Source organism: Salmo trutta, unplaced genomic scaffold (assembly GCF_901001165.1).
Source record: "Salmo trutta unplaced genomic scaffold, fSalTru1.1, whole genome shotgun sequence".
In the NCBI taxonomy this organism is placed as follows: domain Eukaryota; kingdom Metazoa; phylum Chordata; class Actinopteri; order Salmoniformes; family Salmonidae; genus Salmo; species Salmo trutta.
Window position 1 is genome coordinate 47243 of NW_021822891.1, and position 18816 is coordinate 66058.

Sequence of the window (18816 nt, forward strand, 5' to 3'; positions counted from 1 at the left end):
AAGGGTTAAAGGCTGATGGTCTAGTATCCCTGCTCGCTATAAAGGTTTAAAGGCTGATGGTCTAGTGTCCCTGCTAGCTATAAAGGGTTAAAGGCTGATGGTCTAGTATCCCTGCTAGCTGTAAAGGGCTAAAGGCTGATGGTCTAGTATCCCTGCTAGCTATAAAGGGTTAACGGCTGATGGTCTAGTATCCCTGCTAGCTATAAAGGGCTAAAGGCTGATGGTCTAGTATCCCTGCTAGCTATAAAGGCTGGTGGTCTAGTATCCCTGCTAGCTATAAAGGGCTAAAGGCTGATGGTCTAGTATCCCTGCTCGCTATAAAGGGTTAAAGGCTGATGGTCTAGTATCCCTGCTAGCTATAAAGGCTGGTGGTCTAGTATCCCTGCTATCTATAAAGGGTTAAAGGCTGATGGTATAGTATCCCTGCTAGCTATAAAGGGTTAAAGGCTGATGGTCTAGTATCCCTGCTAGCTATAAAGGGCTAAAGGCTGATGGTCTAGTATCCCTGCTAGCTATAAAGGCTGGTGGTCTAGTATCCCTGCTAGCTATAAAGGGCTAAAGGCTGATGGTCTAGTATCCCTGCTCGCTATAAAGGGTTAAAGGCTGATGGTCTAGTATCCCTGCTCGCTATAAAGGGTTAAAGGCTGATGGTCCAGTATCCCTACTAGCTATAAAGGGCTAAAGGCTGATGGTCTAGTATCCCTGCTAGCTATAAAGGGTTAAAGGCTGATGGTCTAGTATCCCTGCTCGCTATAAAGGGCTAAAGGCTGATGGTCTAGTATCCCTGCTAGCTATAAAGGGTTAAAGGCTGATGGTCTAGTATCCCTGCTCGCTATAAAGGGTTAAAGGCAGATGGTCTAGTATCCCTGCTCGCTATAAAGGGCTAAAGGCTGATGGTCCAGTATCCCTGCTAGCTATAAAGGCTGATGGTCTAGTGTCCCTGCTAGCTATAAAGGGTTAAAGGCTGATGGTCTAGTATCCCTGCTAGCTATAAAGGGCTAAAGGCTGATGGTCTAGTATCCCTGCTAGCTATAAAGGCTGGTGGTCTAGTATCCCTGCTAGCTATAAAGGGCTAAAGGCTGATGGTCTAGTATCCCTGCTAGCTATAAAGGGCTAAAGGCTGATGGTCTAGTATCCCTGCTAGCTATAAAGTGTTAAAGGCTGATGGTCTAGTATCCCTGCTAGCTATAAAGGGCTAAAGGCTGATGGTCCAGTATCCCTGCTAGCTATAAAGGGTTAAAGGCTGATGGTCCAGTATCCCTGCTAGCTATAAAGGGTTAAAGGCTGATGGTCCAGTATCCCTGCTCGCTATAAAGGGCAAAAGGCTGATGGTCTAGTATCCCTGCTAGCTATAAAGGGCTAAAGGCTGTTGGTCTAGTATCCCTGCTAGCTATAAAGGGTTAAAGGCTGATGGTCTAGTATCCCTGCTAGCTATAAAGGGCTAAAGGCTGATGGTTTAGTATCCCTGCTCGCTATAAAGGGTTAAAGGCTGATGGTCCAGTATCCCTGCTAGCTATAAAGGGCTAAAGGCTGATGGTCTAGTATCCCTGCTAGCTATAAAGGGCTAAAGGCTGATGGTCTAGTATCCCTGCTAGCTATAAAGGCTGATGGTCTAGTATCCCTGCTAGCTATAAAGGGCTAAAGGCTGATGGTCTAGTATCCCTGCTAGCTATAAAGGGTTAAAGGCTGATGGTCTAGTATCCCTGCTAGCTATAAAGGGCTAAAGGCTGATGGTCTAGTATCCCTGCTAGCTATAAAGGGCTAAAGGCTGATGGTCTAGTATCCCTGCTAGCTATAAAGGGCTAAAGGCGTCTGACAGGACTGATGTTTGTCTGCTGAATGCTGGGGGAATAATGTCACTATCTTGTAAATGTTCTCCTGTGTTCGATAACTTCCTGTGAAATGAAATATTCTGACACAGTAGTCATGTTGGACCTGTGTTAATCTCTCTTGCTATTGGTTAATCCTGTGTTAATGTCTCTTCCTATTGGTCTCCTCTCTGCCCCTATCAGAACCAGTTATCAGGTAACCTGCTGAGGAAGTTTAAGAACAGTAATGGATGGCAGAAACTCTGGGTGGTCTACACCAACTTCAGCATGTTCTTCTACAAATCACATCAGGTAAGGACTCTAACCTAACTCTAACCTAACTCTAACCTAACTCTGGGTGGTCTACACCAACTTCAGCATGTTCTTCTACAAATCACACCAGGTAAGGACTCTAACCTACCTCTAACCTAACTCTAACCTAGCTCTAACCTAGCTCTAACCCTAACCTAACTCTAACCTAACTCTAACCTAACTCTAACCTAACTCTAACCTAACTCTGGGTGGTCTACACCAACTTCAGCATGTTCCTCTACAAATCACACCAGGTAAGGACTCTAACCTACCTCTAACCTAACTCTAACCCTAACCTAACTCTAACCCTAACCCTAACCCTAACTTAACTCTAACCCTAAACTAACTCTAACCTAGCTCTAACCCTAAACTAACTCTAACCTAACTCTAACCTAACCCTAACCTAACTCTGGGTGGTCTACACCAACTTCAGCCTGTTCTTCTACAAATCACATCAGGTAAGGACTCTAACCTACCTCTAACCTAGCTCTAACCCTAAACTAACTCTAACCTAACTCTAACCTAACCCTAACCTAACTCTGGGTGGTCTACACCAACTTCAGCATGTTCTTCTACAAATCACATCAGGTAAGGACTCTAACCTACCTCTAACCTAGCTCTAACCTAACTCTAACCTAACTCTAACCTAACTCTAACCTAGCTCTAACCTAGCTCTAACCTAGCTCTAACCTAGCTCTAACTCTAACCTAGCTCTAACCTAGCTCTAACCTAGCTCTAACCTAGCTCTAACCTAGCTCTAACCTAGCTCTAACCCTAACTCTAACCTAACTCTAACCTAACTCTAACCTAACTCTAACCTAACTCTAACCTAACCCTAACTAGTGTTTATTAACCTAACTAGTGTTTATTATGGGATGCAGTAGTCTCCAGGTCCTCTCTAGGATGACTACCCTCTGGGTAGTGTATTATATAGTATATATTATGGGATGCAGTAGTCTCCAGGTCCTATATAGCCCTCTGGGTAGTGTATTATATAGTATATATTATGGGATGCAGTAGTCTCCAGGTCCTATATAGCCCTCTGGGTAGTGTATTATATAGTATATATTATGGGATGCAGTAGTCTCCAGGTCCTCTATAGCCCTCTGGGTAGTGTATTATATAGTATATATTATGGGATGCAGTAGTGTATTATATAGTATATATTATGGGATGCAGTAGTGTATTATATAGTATATATTATGGGATGCAGTAGTCTACAGGTCCTCTATAGTATATATTATGGGATGCGGTAGTCTCCAGGTCCTATATAGCCCTCTGGGTAGTGTATTATATAGTATATATTATGGGATGCAGTAGTCTCCAGGTCCTCTATAGTATATATTATGGGATGCAGTAGTCTACAGGTCCTATATAGCCCTCTGGGTAGTGTATTATATAGTGTATATTATGGGATGCAGTAGTCTACAGGTCCTCTATAGTATATATTATGGGATGCAGTAGTCTCCAGGTCCTATATAGCCCTCTGGGTAGTGTATTATATAGTATATATTATGGGATGCAGTAGTCTCCAGGTCCTATATAGTATATATTATGGGATGCAGTAGTCTACAGGTCCTATATAGTATATATTATGGGATGCAGTAGTCTACAGGTCCTATATAGTATATATTATGGGATGCAGTAGTCTACAGGTCCTATATAGTATATATTATGGGATGCAGTAGTCTACAGGTCCTCTATAGTATATATTATGGGATGCAGTAGTCTACAGGTCCTCTATAGTATATATTATGGGATGCAGTAGTCTACAGGTCCTATATAGTATATATTATGGGATGCAGTAGTCTCCAGGTCCTATATAGCCCTCTGGGTAGTGTATTATATAGTATATATTATGGGATGCAGTAGTCTCCAGGTCCTCTATAGTATATATTATGGGATGCGGTAGTCTCCAGGTCCTCTATAGCCCTCTGGGTAGTGTATTATATAGTATATATTATGGGATGCAGTAGTCTCCAGGTCCTATACAGCCCTCTGGGTAGTGTATTATATAGTATATATTATGGGATGCAGTAGTCTCCAGGTCCTCTATAGTATATATTATGGGATGCAGTAGTCTACAGGTCCTATATAGTATATATTATGGGATGCAGTAGTCTCCAGGTCCTCTATAGTATATATTATGGGATGCAGTAGTCTCCAGGTCCTCTATAGTATATATTATGGGATGCAGTAGTCTACAGGTCCTATATAGTATATATTATGGGATGCAGTAGTCTCCAGGTCCTCTATAGTATATATTATGGGATGCAGTAGTCTACAGGTCCTCTATAGTATATATTATGGGATGCAGTAGTCTACAGGTCCTCTATAGTATATATTATGGGATGCAGTAGTCTCCAGGTCCTATATAGTATATATTATGGGATGCAGTAGTCTCCAGGTCCTATATAGCCCTCTGGGTAGTGTATTATATAGTATATATTATGGGATGCAGTAGTCTCCAGGTCCTATATAGCCCTCTGGGTAGTGTATTATATAGTATATATTATGGGATGCAGTAGTCTACAGGTCCTATATAGCCCTCTGGGTAGTGTATTATATAGTATATATTATGGGATGCAGTAGTCTCCAGGTCCTCTATAGCCCTCTGGGTAGTGTATTATATAGTATATATTATGGGATGCAGTAGTCTACAGGTCCTCTATAGTATATATTATGGGATGCAGTAGTCTACAGGTCCTCTATAGTATATATTATGGGATGCAGTAGTCTACAGGTCCTATATAGTATATATTATGGGATGCAGTAGTCTCCAGGTCCTATATAGCCCTCTGGGTAGTGTATTATATAGTATATATTATGGGATGCAGTAGTCTACAGGTCCTATATAGCCCTCTGGGTAGTGTATTATATAGTATATATTATGGGATGAAGTAGTCTCCAGGTCCTCTATAGGATGACTACCCTCTGGGTAGTGTATTATATAGTATATATTATGGGATGCAGTAGTCTACAGGTCCTCTATAGTATATATTATGGGATGCAGTAGTCTCCAGGTCCTATATAGCCCTCTGGGTAGTGTATTATATAGTATATATTATGGGATGCAGTAGTCTCCAGGTCCTCTATAGTATATATTATGGGATGCAGTAGTCTACAGGTCCTCTATAGTATATATTATGGGATGCAGTAGTCTCCAGGTCCTATATAGCCCTCTGGGTAGTGTATTATATAGTATATATTATGGGATGCAGTAGTCTACAGGTCCTATATAGCCCTCTGGGTAGTGTATTATATAGTATATATTATGGGATGTAGTAGTCTCCAGGTCCTCTATAGTATATATTATGGGATGCAGTAGTCTCCAGGTCCTATATAGCCCTCTGGGTAGTGTATTATATAGTATATATTATGGGATGCAGTAGTCTCCAGGTCCTATATAGCCCTCTGGGTAGTGTATTATATAGTATATATTATGGGATGCAGTAGTCTCCAGGTCCTCTATAGCCCTCTGGGTAGTGTATTATATAGTATATATTATGGGATGCAGTAGTCTCCAGGTCCTCTATAGCCCTCTGGGTAGTGTATTATATAGTATATATTATGGGATGCAGTAGTCTACAGGTCCTCTATTGGATGAATACCCTCTGGGTAGTGTATTATATAGTATATATTATGGGATGCAGTAGTCTACAGGTCCTATACAGCCCTCTGGGTAGTGTATTATATAGTGTATATTATGGGATGCAGTAGTCTACAGGTCCTCTATAGTATATATTATGGGATGCGGTAGTCTCCAGGTCCTATATAGCCCTCTGGGTAGTGTATTATATAGTATATATTATGGGATGCAGTAGTCTCCAGGTCCTATATAGCCCTCTGGGTAGTGTATTATATAGTATATATTATGGGATGCGGTAGTCTACAGGTCCTCTATAGTATATATTATGGGATGCAGTAGTCTCCAGGTCCTCTATAGCCCTCTGGGTAGTGTATTATATAGTATATATTATGGGATGCAGTAGTCTACAGGTCCTCTATAGTATATATTATGGGATGCAGTAGTCTACAGGTCCTATATAGTATATATTATGGGATGTAGTAGTCTACAGGTCCTCTATAGTATATATTATGGGATGCAGTAGTCTACAGGTCCTCTATAGCCCTCTGGGTAGTGTATTATATAGTATATATTATGGGATGCAGTAGTGTATTATATAGTATATATTATGGGATGCAGTAGTCTCCAGGTCCTCTATAGCCCTCTGGGTAGTGTATTATATAGTATATATTATGGGATGCAGTAGTCTACAGGTCCTCTATAGTATATATTATGGGATGCGGTAGTCTCCAGGTCCTCTATAGTATATATTATGGGATGTAGTAGTCTACAGGTCCTATATAGTATATATTATGGGATGCAGTAGTCTCCAGGTCCTATATAGTATATATTATGGGATGCAGTAGTCTACAGGTCCTATATAGTATATATTATGGGATGCAGTAGTCTACAGGTCCTCTATAGTATATATTATGGGATGCGGTAGTCTACAGGTCCTCTATAGTATATATTATGGGATGCAGTAGTCTCCAGGTCCTCTATAGTATATATTATGGGATGCAGTAGTCTACAGGTCCTCTATAGTATATATTATGGGATGCAGTAGTCTACAGGTCCTCTATAGTATATATTATGGGATGCAGTAGTGTATTATATAGTATATATTATGGGATGCAGTAGTCTCCAGGTCCTCTATAGTATATATTATGGGATGCAGTAGTCTACAGGTCCTATATAGTATATATTATGGGATGCAGTAGTCTCCAGGTCCTATATAGCCCTCTGGGTAGTGTATTATATAGTATATATTATGGGATCCAGTAGTCTACAGGTCCTCTATAGCCCTCTGGGTAGTGTATTATATAGTATATATTATGGGATGCAGTAGTCTACAGGTCCTCTATAGTATATATTATGGGATGCAGTAGTCTCCAGGTCCTATATAGCCCTCTGGGTAGTGTATTATATAGTATATATTATGGGATGCAGTAGTCTCCAGGTCCTATATAGTATATATTATGGGATGCAGTAGTCTACAGGTCCTATATAGTATATATTATGGGATGCAGTAGTCTACAGGTCCTATATAGTATATATTATGGGATGCAGTAGTCTACAGGTCCTATATAGTATATATTATGGGATGCAGTAGTCTACAGGTCCTCTATAGTATATATTATGGGATGCAGTAGTCTACAGGTCCTCTATAGTATATATTATGGGATGCAGTAGTCTACAGGTCCTATATAGTATATATTATGGGATGCAGTAGTCTCCAGGTCCTATATAGCCCTCTGGGTAGTGTATTATATAGTATATATTATGGGATGCAGTAGTCTCCAGGTCCTCTATAGTATATATTATGGGATGCGGTAGTCTCCAGGTCCTCTATAGCCCTCTGGGTAGTGTATTATATAGTATATATTATGGTATGCAGTAGTCTACAGGTCCTATATAGTATATATTATGGGATGCAGTAGTCTACAGGTCCTATATAGTATATATTATGGGATGCAGTAGTCTACAGGTCCTATATAGTATATATTATGGGATGCAGTAGTCTACAGGTCCTCTATAGTATATATTATGGGATGCAGTAGTCTACAGGTCCTCTATAGTATATATTATGGGATGCAGTAGTCTACAGGTCCTATATAGTATATATTATGGGATGCAGTAGTCTACAGGTCCTATATAGTATATATTATGGGATGCAGTAGTCTCCAGGTCCTCTATAGTATATATTATGGGATGCAGTAGTCTACAGGTCCTCTATAGTATATATTATGGGATGCAGTAGTCTACAGGTCCTCTATAGTATATATTATGGGATGCAGTAGTGTATTATATAGTATATATTATGGGATGCAGTAGTCTCCAGGTCCTCTATAGTATATATTATGGGATGCAGTAGTCTACAGGTCCTATATAGTATATATTATGGGATGCAGTAGTCTCCAGGTCCTATATAGCCCTCTGGGTAGTGTATTATATAGTATATATTATGGGATCCAGTAGTCTACAGGTCCTCTATAGCCCTCTGGGTAGTGTATTATATAGTATATATTATGGGATGCAGTAGTCTACAGGTCCTCTATAGTATATATTATGGGATGCAGTAGTCTCCAGGTCCTATATAGCCCTCTGGGTAGTGTATTATATAGTATATATTATGGGATGCAGTAGTCTCCAGGTCCTATATAGTATATATTATGGGATGCAGTAGTCTACAGGTCCTATATAGTATATATTATGGGATGCAGTAGTCTACAGGTCCTATATAGTATATATTATGGGATGCAGTAGTCTACAGGTCCTATATAGTATATATTATGGGATGCAGTAGTCTACAGGTCCTCTATAGTATATATTATGGGATGCAGTAGTCTACAGGTCCTCTATAGTATATATTATGGGATGCAGTAGTCTACAGGTCCTATATAGTATATATTATGGGATGCAGTAGTCTCCAGGTCCTATATAGCCCTCTGGGTAGTGTATTATATAGTATATATTATGGGATGCAGTAGTCTCCAGGTCCTCTATAGTATATATTATGGGATGCGGTAGTCTCCAGGTCCTCTATAGCCCTCTGGGTAGTGTATTATATAGTATATATTATGGTATGCAGTAGTCTACAGGTCCTATATAGTATATATTATGGGATGCAGTAGTCTACAGGTCCTATATAGTATATATTATGGGATGCAGTAGTCTACAGGTCCTATATAGTATATATTATGGGATGCAGTAGTCTACAGGTCCTCTATAGTATATATTATGGGATGCAGTAGTCTACAGGTCCTCTATAGTATATATTATGGGATGCAGTAGTCTACAGGTCCTATATAGTATATATTATGGGATGCAGTAGTCTCCAGGTCCTATATAGCCCTCTGGGTAGTGTATTATATAGTATATATTATGGGATGCAGTAGTCTCCAGGTCCTCTATAGTATATATTATGGGATGCGGTAGTCTCCAGGTCCTCTATAGCCCTCTGGGTAGTGTATTATATAGTATATATTACGGGATGCAGTAGTCTCCAGGTCCTATACAGCCCTCTGGGTAGTGTATTATATAGTATATATTATGGGATGCAGTAGTCTCCAGGTCCTCTATAGTATATATTATGGGATGCAGTAGTCTACAGGTCCTATATAGTATATATTATGGGATGCAGTAGTCTCCAGGTCCTCTATAGTATATATTATGGGATGCAGTAGTCTCCAGGTCCTATATAGCCCTCTGGGTAGTGTATTATATAGTATATATTATGGGATGCAGTAGTATCCAGGTCCTATATAGCCCTCTGGGTAGTGTATTATATAGTATATATTATGGGATGCAGTAGTCTACAGGTCCTCTATAGTATATATTATGGGATGCAGTAGTCTCCAGGTCCTATATAGCCCTCTGGGTAGTGTATTATATAGTATATATTATGGGATGCAGTAGTCTCCAGGTCCTCTATAGTATATATTATGGGATGCAGTAGTCTACAGGTCCTCTATAGTATATATTATGGGATGCAGTAGTCTACAGGTCCTCTATAGTATATATTATGGGATGCAGTAGTCTCCAGGTCCTATATAGTATATATTATGGGATGCAGTAGTCTCCAGGTCCTATATAGCCCTCTGGGTAGTGTATTATATAGTATATATTATGGGATGCAGTAGTCTCCAGGTCCTATATAGCCCTCTGGGTAGTGTATTATATAGTATATATTATGGGATGCAGTAGTCTACAGGTTCTATATAGCCCTCTGGGTAGTGTATTATATAGTATATATTATGGGATGCAGTAGTCTCCAGGTCCTCTATAGCCCTCTGGGTAGTGTATTATATAGTATATATTATGGGATGCAGTAGTCTACAGGTCCTCTATAGTATATATTATGGGATGCAGTAGTCTACAGGTCCTCTATAGTATATATTATGGGATGCAGTAGTCTACAGGTCCTATATAGTATATATTATGGGATGCAGTAGTCTCCAGGTCCTATATAGCCCTCTGGGTAGTGTATTATATAGTATATATTATGGGATGCAGTAGTCTCCAGGTCCTATATAGCCCTCTGGGTAGTGTATTATATAGTATATATTATGGGATGCAGTAGTCTCCAGGTCCTCTATAGTATATATTATGGGATGCAGTAGTCTACAGGTCCTCTATAGTATATATTATGGGATGCAGTAGTCTCCAGGTCCTATATAGCCCTCTGGGTAGTGTATTATATAGTATATATTATGGGATGCAGTAGTCTACAGGTCCTATATAGCCCTCTGGGTAGTGTATTATATAGTATATATTATGGGATGTAGTAGTCTCCAGGTCCTCTATAGTATATATTATGGGATGCAGTAGTCTCCAGGTCCTATATAGCCCTCTGGGTAGTGTATTATATAGTATATATTATGGGATGCAGTAGTCTCCAGGTCCTATATAGCCCTCTGGGTAGTGTATTATATAGTATATATTATGGGATGCAGTAGTCTCCAGGTCCTCTATAGCCCTCTGGGTAGTGTATTATATAGTATATATTATGGGATGCAGTAGTCTACAGGTCCTCTATAGTATATATTATGGGATGCAGTAGTCTACAGGTCCTATATAGTATATATTATGGGATGCAGTAGTCTCCAGGTCCTATATAGCCCTCTGGGTAGTGTATTATATAGTATATATTATGGGATGCAGTAGTCTCCAGGTCCTATATAGCCCTCTGGGTAGTGTATTATATAGTATATATTATGGGATGCAGTAGTCTCCAGGTCCTCTATAGTATATATTATGGGATGCAGTAGTCTACAGGTCCTCTATAGTATATATTATGGGATGCAGTAGTCTCCAGGTCCTATATAGCCCTCTGGGTAGTGTATTATATAGTATATATTATGGGATGCAGTAGTCTACAGGTCCTATATAGCCCTCTGGGTAGTGTATTATATAGTATATATTATGGGATGTAGTAGTCTCCAGGTCCTCTATAGTATATATTATGGGATGCAGTAGTCTCCAGGTCCTATATAGCCCTCTGGGTAGTGTATTATATAGTATATATTATGGGATGCAGTAGTCTCCAGGTCCTATATAGCCCTCTGGGTAGTGTATTATATAGTATATATTATGGGATGCAGTAGTCTCCAGGTCCTCTATAGCCCTCTGGGTAGTGTATTATATAGTATATATTATGGGATGCAGTAGTCTCCAGGTCCTCTATAGCCCTCTGGGTAGTGTATTATATAGTATATATTATGGGATGCAGTAGTCTACAGGTCCTCTATTGGATGAATACCCTCTGGGTAGTGTATTATATAGTATATATTATGGGATGCAGTAGTCTACAGGTCCTATATAGCCCTCTGGGTAGTGTATTATATAGTGTATATTATGGGATGCAGTAGTCTACAGGTCCTCTATAGTATATATTATGGGATGCGGTAGTCTCCAGGTCCTATATAGCCCTCTGGGTAGTGTATTATATAGTATATATTATGGGATGCAGTAGTCTCCAGGTCCTCTATAGCCCTCTGGGTAGTGTATTATATAGTATATATTATGGGATGCAGTAGTCTACAGGTCCTCTATAGTATATATTATGGGATGCAGTAGTCTACAGGTCCTATATAGTATATATTATGGGATGTAGTAGTCTACAGGTCCTCTATAGTATATATTATGGGATGCAGTAGTCTACAGGTCCTCTATAGCCCTCTGGGTAGTGTATTATATAGTATATATTATGGGATGCAGTAGTGTATTATATAGTATATATTATGGGATGCAGTAGTCTCCAGGTCCTCTATAGCCCTCTGGGTAGTGTATTATATAGTATATATTATGGGATGCAGTAGTCTACAGGTCCTATATAGTATATATTATGGGATGCAGTAGTCTACAGGTCCTCTATAGTATATATTATGGGATGCGGTAGTCTACAGGTCCTCTATAGTATATATTATGGGATGCAGTAGTCTCCAGGTCCTCTATAGTATATATTATGGGATGCAGTAGTCTACAGGTCCTCTATAGTATATATTATGGGATGCAGTAGTGTATTATATAGTATATATTATGGGATGCAGTAGTCTCCAGGTCCTCTATAGTATATATTATGGGATGCAGTAGTCTACAGGTCCTATATAGTATATATTATGGGATGCAGTAGTCTCCAGGTCCTATATAGCCCTCTGGGTAGTGTATTATATAGTATATATTATGGGATGCAGTAGTCTACAGGTCCTCTATAGCCCTCTGGGTAGTGTATTATATAGTATATATTATGGGATGCAGTAGTCTACAGGTCCTCTATAGTATATATTATGGGATGCAGTAGTCTCCAGGTCCTATATAGCCCTCTGGGTAGTGTATTATATAGTATATATTATGGGATGCAGTAGTCTACAGGTCCTCTATAGTATATATTATGGGATGCAGTAGTCTACAGGTCCTCTATAGTATATATTATGGGATGCAGTAGTCTACAGGTCCTCTATAGTATATATTATGGGATGCAGTAGTCTACAGGTCCTATATAGCCCTCTGGGTAGTGTATTATATAGTATATATTATGGGATGCAGTAGTCTACAGGTCCTATATAGCCCTCTGGGTAGTGTATTATATAGTATATATTATGGGATGCAGTAGTCTACAGGTCCTCTATAGTATATATTATGGGATGCAGTAGTCTACAGGTCCTCTTTAGCCCTCTGGGTAGTGTATTATATAGTATATATTATGGGATGCAGTAGTCTACAGGTCCTATATGGTATATATTATGGGATGCAGTAGTCTACAGGTCCTCTATAGTATATATTATGGGATGCAGTAGTCTCCAGGTCCTCTATAGTATATATTATGGGATGCAGTAGTCTCCAGGTCCTATATAGCCCTCTGGGTAGTGTATTATATAGTATATATTATGGGATGCAGTAGTCTCCAGGTCCTATATAGCCCTCTGGGTAGTGTATTATATAGTATATATTATGGGATGCAGTAGTCTCCAGGTCCTCTATAGTATATATTATGGGATGCAGTAGTCTCCAGGTCCTATATAGCCCTCTGGGTAGTGTATTATATAGTATATATTATGGGATGTAGTAGTCTCCAGGTCCTCTATAGTATATATTATGGGATGCAGTAGTCTACAGGTCCTCTATAGTATATATTATGGGATGCGGTAGTCTCCAGGTCCTATATAGCCCTCTGGGTAGTGTATTATATAGTATATATTATGGGATGCAGTAGTCTCCAGGTCCTCTATAGTATATATTATGGGATGCAGTAGTCTCCAGGTCCTATATAGCCCTCTGGGTAGTGTATTATATAGTATATATTATGGGATGCAGTAGTCTACAGGTCCTCTATAGCCCTCTGGGTAGTGTATTATATAGTATATATTATGGGATGCAGTAGTCTACAGGTCCTATATAGCCCTCTGGGTAGTGTATTATATAGTGTATATTATGGGATGCAGTAGTCTACAGGTCCTCTATAGTATATATTATGGGATGCAGTAGTCTCCAGGTCCTATATAGCCCTCTGGGTAGTGTATTATATAGTATATATTATGGGATGCAGTAGTCTACAGGTCCTATATAGTATATATTATGGGATGCAGTAGTCTACAGGTCCTATATAGCCCTCTGGGTAGTGTATTATATAGTATATATTATGGGATGCAGTAGTCTCCAGGTCCTATATAGCCCTCTGGGTAGTGTATTATATAGTATATATTATGGGATGCAGTAGTCTACAGGTCCTCTATAGTATATATTATGGGATGCAGTAGTCTCCAGGTCCTATATAGCCCTCTGGGTAGTGTATTATATAGTATATATTATGGGATGCAGTAGTCTCCAGGTCCTATATGGTATATATTATGGGATGCAGTAGTCTCCAGGTCCTATATGGTATATATTATGGGATGCAGTAGTCTCCAGGTCCTATATAGCCCTCTGGGTAGTGTATTATATAGTATATATTATGGGATCCAGTAGTCTCCAGGTCCTCTATAGCCCTCTGGGTAGTGTATTATATAGTATATATTATGGGATGCAGTAGTCTACAGGTCCTCTATAGTATATATTATGGGATGCAGTAGTCTCCAGGTCCTATATAGCCCTCTGGGTAGTGTATTATATAGTATATATTATGGGATGCAGTAGTCTACAGGTCCTCTATAGTATATATTATGGGATGCAGTAGTCTCCAGGTCCTCTATAGGATGACTACCCTCTGGGTAGTGTATTATATAGTATATATTATGGGATGTAGTAGTCTACAGGTCCTATATAGTATATATTATGGGATGCAGTAGTCTACAGGTCCTCTATAGTATATATTATGGGATGCAGTAGTCTCCAGGTCCTCTATAGGATGACTACCCTCTGGGTAGTGTATTATATAGTATATATTATGGGATGCAGTAGTCTACAGGTCCTATATAGTATATATTATGGGATGCAGTAGTCTCCAGGTCCTATATAGCCCTCTGGGTAGTGTATTATATAGTATATATTATGGGATGCAGTAGTCTACAGGTCCTATATAGCCCTCTGGGTAGTGTATTATATAGTATATATTATGGGATGTAGTAGTCTCCAGGTCCTCTATAGTATATATTATGGGATGCAGTAGTCTACAGGTCCTATATAGTATATATTATGGGATGCAGTAGTCTCCAGGTCCTATATAGCCCTCTGGGTAGTGTATTATATAGTATATATTATGGGATGCAGTAGTCTCCAGGTCCTCTATAGCCCTCTGGGTAGTGTATTATATAGTATATATTATGGGATGCAGTAGTCTACAGGTCCTATATAGCCCTCTGGGTAGTGTATTATATAGTATATATTATGGGATGCAGTAGTCTCCAGGTCCTATATGGTATATATTATGGGATGCAGTAGTCTCCAGGTCCTATATGGTATATATTATGGGATGCAGTAGTCTCCAGGTCCTATATAGCCCTCTGGGTAGTGTATTATATAGTATATATTATGGGATCCAGTAGTCTCCAGGTCCTCTATAGCCCTCTGGGTAGTGTATTATATAGTATATATTATGGGATGCAGTAGTCTACAGGTCCTCTATAGTATATATTATGGGATGCAGTAGTCTCCAGGTCCTATATAGCCCTCTGGGTAGTGTATTATATAGTATATATTATGGGATGCAGTAGTCTACAGGTCCTCTATAGTATATATTATGGGATGCAGTAGTCTCCAGGTCCTCTATAGGATGACTACCCTCTGGGTAGTGTATTATATAGTATATATTATGGGATGTAGTAGTCTACAGGTCCTATATAGTATATATTATGGGATGCAGTAGTCTACAGGTCCTCTATAGTATATATTATGGGATGCAGTAGTCTCCAGGTCCTCTATAGGATGACTACCCTCTGGGTAGTGTATTATATAGTATATATTATGGGATGCAGTAGTCTACAGGTCCTATATAGTATATATTATGGGATGCAGTAGTCTCCAGGTCCTATATAGCCCTCTGGGTAGTGTATTATATAGTATATATTATGGGATGCAGTAGTCTACAGGTCCTATATAGCCCTCTGGGTAGTGTATTATATAGTATATATTATGGGATGTAGTAGTCTCCAGGTCCTCTATAGTATATATTATGGGATGCAGTAGTCTACAGGTCCTATATAGTATATATTATGGGATGCAGTAGTCTCCAGGTCCTATATAGCCCTCTGGGTAGTGTATTATATAGTATATATTATGGGATGCAGTAGTCTCCAGGTCCTCTATAGCCCTCTGGGTAGTGTATTATATAGTATATATTATGGGATGCAGTAGTCTACAGGTCCTATATAGTATATATTATGGGATGCAGTAGTCTACAGGTCCTATATGGTATATATTATGGGATGCAGTAGTCTACAGGTCCTCTATAGTATATATTATGGGATGCAGTAGTCTACAGGTCCTCTATAGTATATATTATGGGATGCAGTAGTCTCCAGGTCCTATATAGTATATATTATGGGATGCAGTAGTCTCCAGGTCCTATATAGCCCTCTGGGTAGTGTATTATATAGTATATATTATGGGATGCAGTAGTCTCCAGGTCCTATATAGCCCTCTGGGTAGTGTATTATATAGTATATATTATGGGATGTAGTAGTCTACAGGTCCTCTATAGTATATATTATGGGATGCGGTAGTCTCCAGGTCCTCTATAGCCCTCTGGGTAGTGTATTATATAGTATATATTATGGGATGCGGTAGTCTCCAGGTCCTCTATAGGATGACTACCCTCTGGGTAGTGTATTATATAGTATATATTATGGGATGCAGTAGTCTCCAGGTCCTATATAGCCCTCTGGGTAGTGTATTATATAGTATATATATTATGGGATGCAGTAGTCTCCAGGTCCTATATAGCCCTCTGGGTAGTGTATTATATAGTATATATTATGGGATGCAGTAGTCTACAGGTCCTCTATTGGATGAATACCCTCTGGGTAGTGTATTATATAGTATATATTATGGGATGCAGTAGTCTCCAGGTCCTATATAGCCCTCTGGGTAGTGTATTATATAGTATATATTATGGGATGCAGTAGTCTCCAGGTCCTATATAGCCCTCTGGGTAGTGTATTATATAGTATATATTATGGGATGCAGTAGTCTACAGGTCCTCTCTGTTCCCTATAGGATGACTACCCTCTGGCCAGCCTCCCGTTGCTAGGCTACTCGTTGACGGTTCCCGCGGAGACAGAGAACATCCAGAAGGACTACGTTTTCAAGCTCCACTTCAAGTCTCACGTGTACTACTTCAGATCAGAGAGCCAGTACACCTTCCAGAGGTACCTGTCTGTCTCTAACCTGTCTGTCTGTCTCTAACCTGTCTGTCTGTCTCTAACCCGTCTGTCTGTCTCTAACCCGTCTGTCTGTCTCTAACCCGTCTGTCTGTCTCTAACCTGTCTGTCTGTCTCCAGGTGGATGGAGGTGGTCCGTAGTGCTACCTGTCTGTCTCTAACCTGTCTGTCTGTCTCCAGGTGGATGGAGGTGGTCCGTAGTGCTACCTGTCTGTCTCTAACCTGTCTGTCTGTCTCCAGGTGGATGGAGGTGGTCCGTAGTGCTACCTGTCTGTCTCTAACCTGTCTGTCTGTCTCCAGGTGGATGGAGGTGGTCCGTAGTGCTACCTGTCTGTCTCTAACCTGTCTGTCTGTCTCCAGGTGGATGGAGGTGGTCCGTAGTGCTACCTGTCTGTCTCTAACCTGTCTGTCTGTCTGTCTCCAGGTGGATGGAGGTGGTCCGTAGTGCTACCTGTCTGTCTCTAACCTGTCTGTCTGTCTCTAACCCGTCTGTCTGTCTCTAACCTGTCTCTCTGTCTCTAACCCGTCTGTCTGTCTCCAGGTGGATGGAGGTGATCCGTAGTACTACCTGTTAAGCTAGTTGACCCCTTCCTGACCCAGAGGAAGAATCCTTCCTGACCCAGAGGAAGAATCCTTCCTGACCCAGAGGAAGAATCCTTCCTGACCCAGAGGAAGAATCCTTCCTGACCCAGAGGAAGAATCCTTCCTGACCCAGAGAGGACTTGGAGGACACTGACCCAGAGGAAGAATCCTTCCTGACCCAGAGGAAGAATCCTTCCTGACCACGGACCCAGAGAGGACTTGGAGGACACTGACCCAGAGGAAGAATCCTTCCTGACCCAGAGAGGACTTGGAGGACACTGACCCAGAGGAAGAATCCTTCCTGACCCAGAGAGGACTTGGAGGAATCCTTCCTGGACCCAGAGAGGACTTGGAGGACACTGACCCAGAGGAAGAATCCTTCCTGACCCAGAGAGGACTTGGAGGACACTGACCCAGAGGAAGAATCCTTCCTGACCCAGAGAGGACTTGGAGGACACTGACCCAGAGGAAGAATCCTTCCTGACCCAGAGAGGACTTGGAGGACACTGACCCAGAGGAAGAATCCTTCCTGACCCAGAGAGGACTTGGAGGACACTGACCCAGAGGAAGAATCCTTCCTGACCCAGAGAGGACTTGGAGGACACTGACCCAGAGGAAGAATCCTTCCTGACCCAGAGAGGACTTGGAGGACACTGACCCAGAGGAAGAATCCTTCCTGACCCAGAGAGGACTTGGAGGACACTGACCCAACCCTCTTCTAGACTCCTCCTTCCCCTCCTTTAGGCCTATTCTTCCACCCTGCCGCCTCTTCACCTCTGGAGTCCCGGCTCACTTTACTTTACTAACCACCTGTCTGTATTGTCAAGACGTGGCCCTTTTAGGTGTGTATATATATTAAACAATATTTCTATATTTTTTGAGAACGTGGGAATAGTCCGTGGGTACCTAAAGAACAATCATGTCGAGTTTGGTTTATTCGGTGACCTCATGAAAGACAGGAGGACCCACATGACTGTATCTCTGTTTGTGTACACTTCTCAGATATACATCTAGATGTTGGTTTAAAATGAATGAATAAATATTAAACTATTTGTGAAAAGATGTGATGTTGGCCTTCTGAATGAGAGTATTGATTTTCATGTAAAGTTTAACTCGTCAGTGGCCACGCCCCCCATGAGGCCAGGCGTTACGAAAACGCCCCCTTCTTCCACAGAGTATAAAACCACTTCCTACAAAATGTACATTAAGTCAGAGAACGCCGGGACGGAGT

At 40.6% G+C, this 18816-nt stretch overlaps 1 protein-coding gene across 4 annotated transcripts in view; it reads left to right on the forward strand.

The window, feature by feature from the left end:
* Nucleotides 1-17899, forward strand: part of LOC115186271 (FERM, ARHGEF and pleckstrin domain-containing protein 1) — a gene marked incomplete at its 5' end in the record, with an annotated part of 63799 nt that extends 45900 nt beyond the window's left edge. For 3 of the 4 annotated variants that reach the window (XM_029745942.1, XM_029745943.1, XM_029745944.1), the window contains 3 exon segments: nt 2013-2120; nt 16840-16991; nt 17124-17482. In XM_029745942.1, coding sequence (XP_029601802.1) covers nt 2013-2120; nt 16840-16991; nt 17124-17448 — 585 coding nt within the window. 4 annotated transcript variants of the gene reach the window in all.
* Nucleotides 17900-18816: the final 917 nt, after the last annotated feature.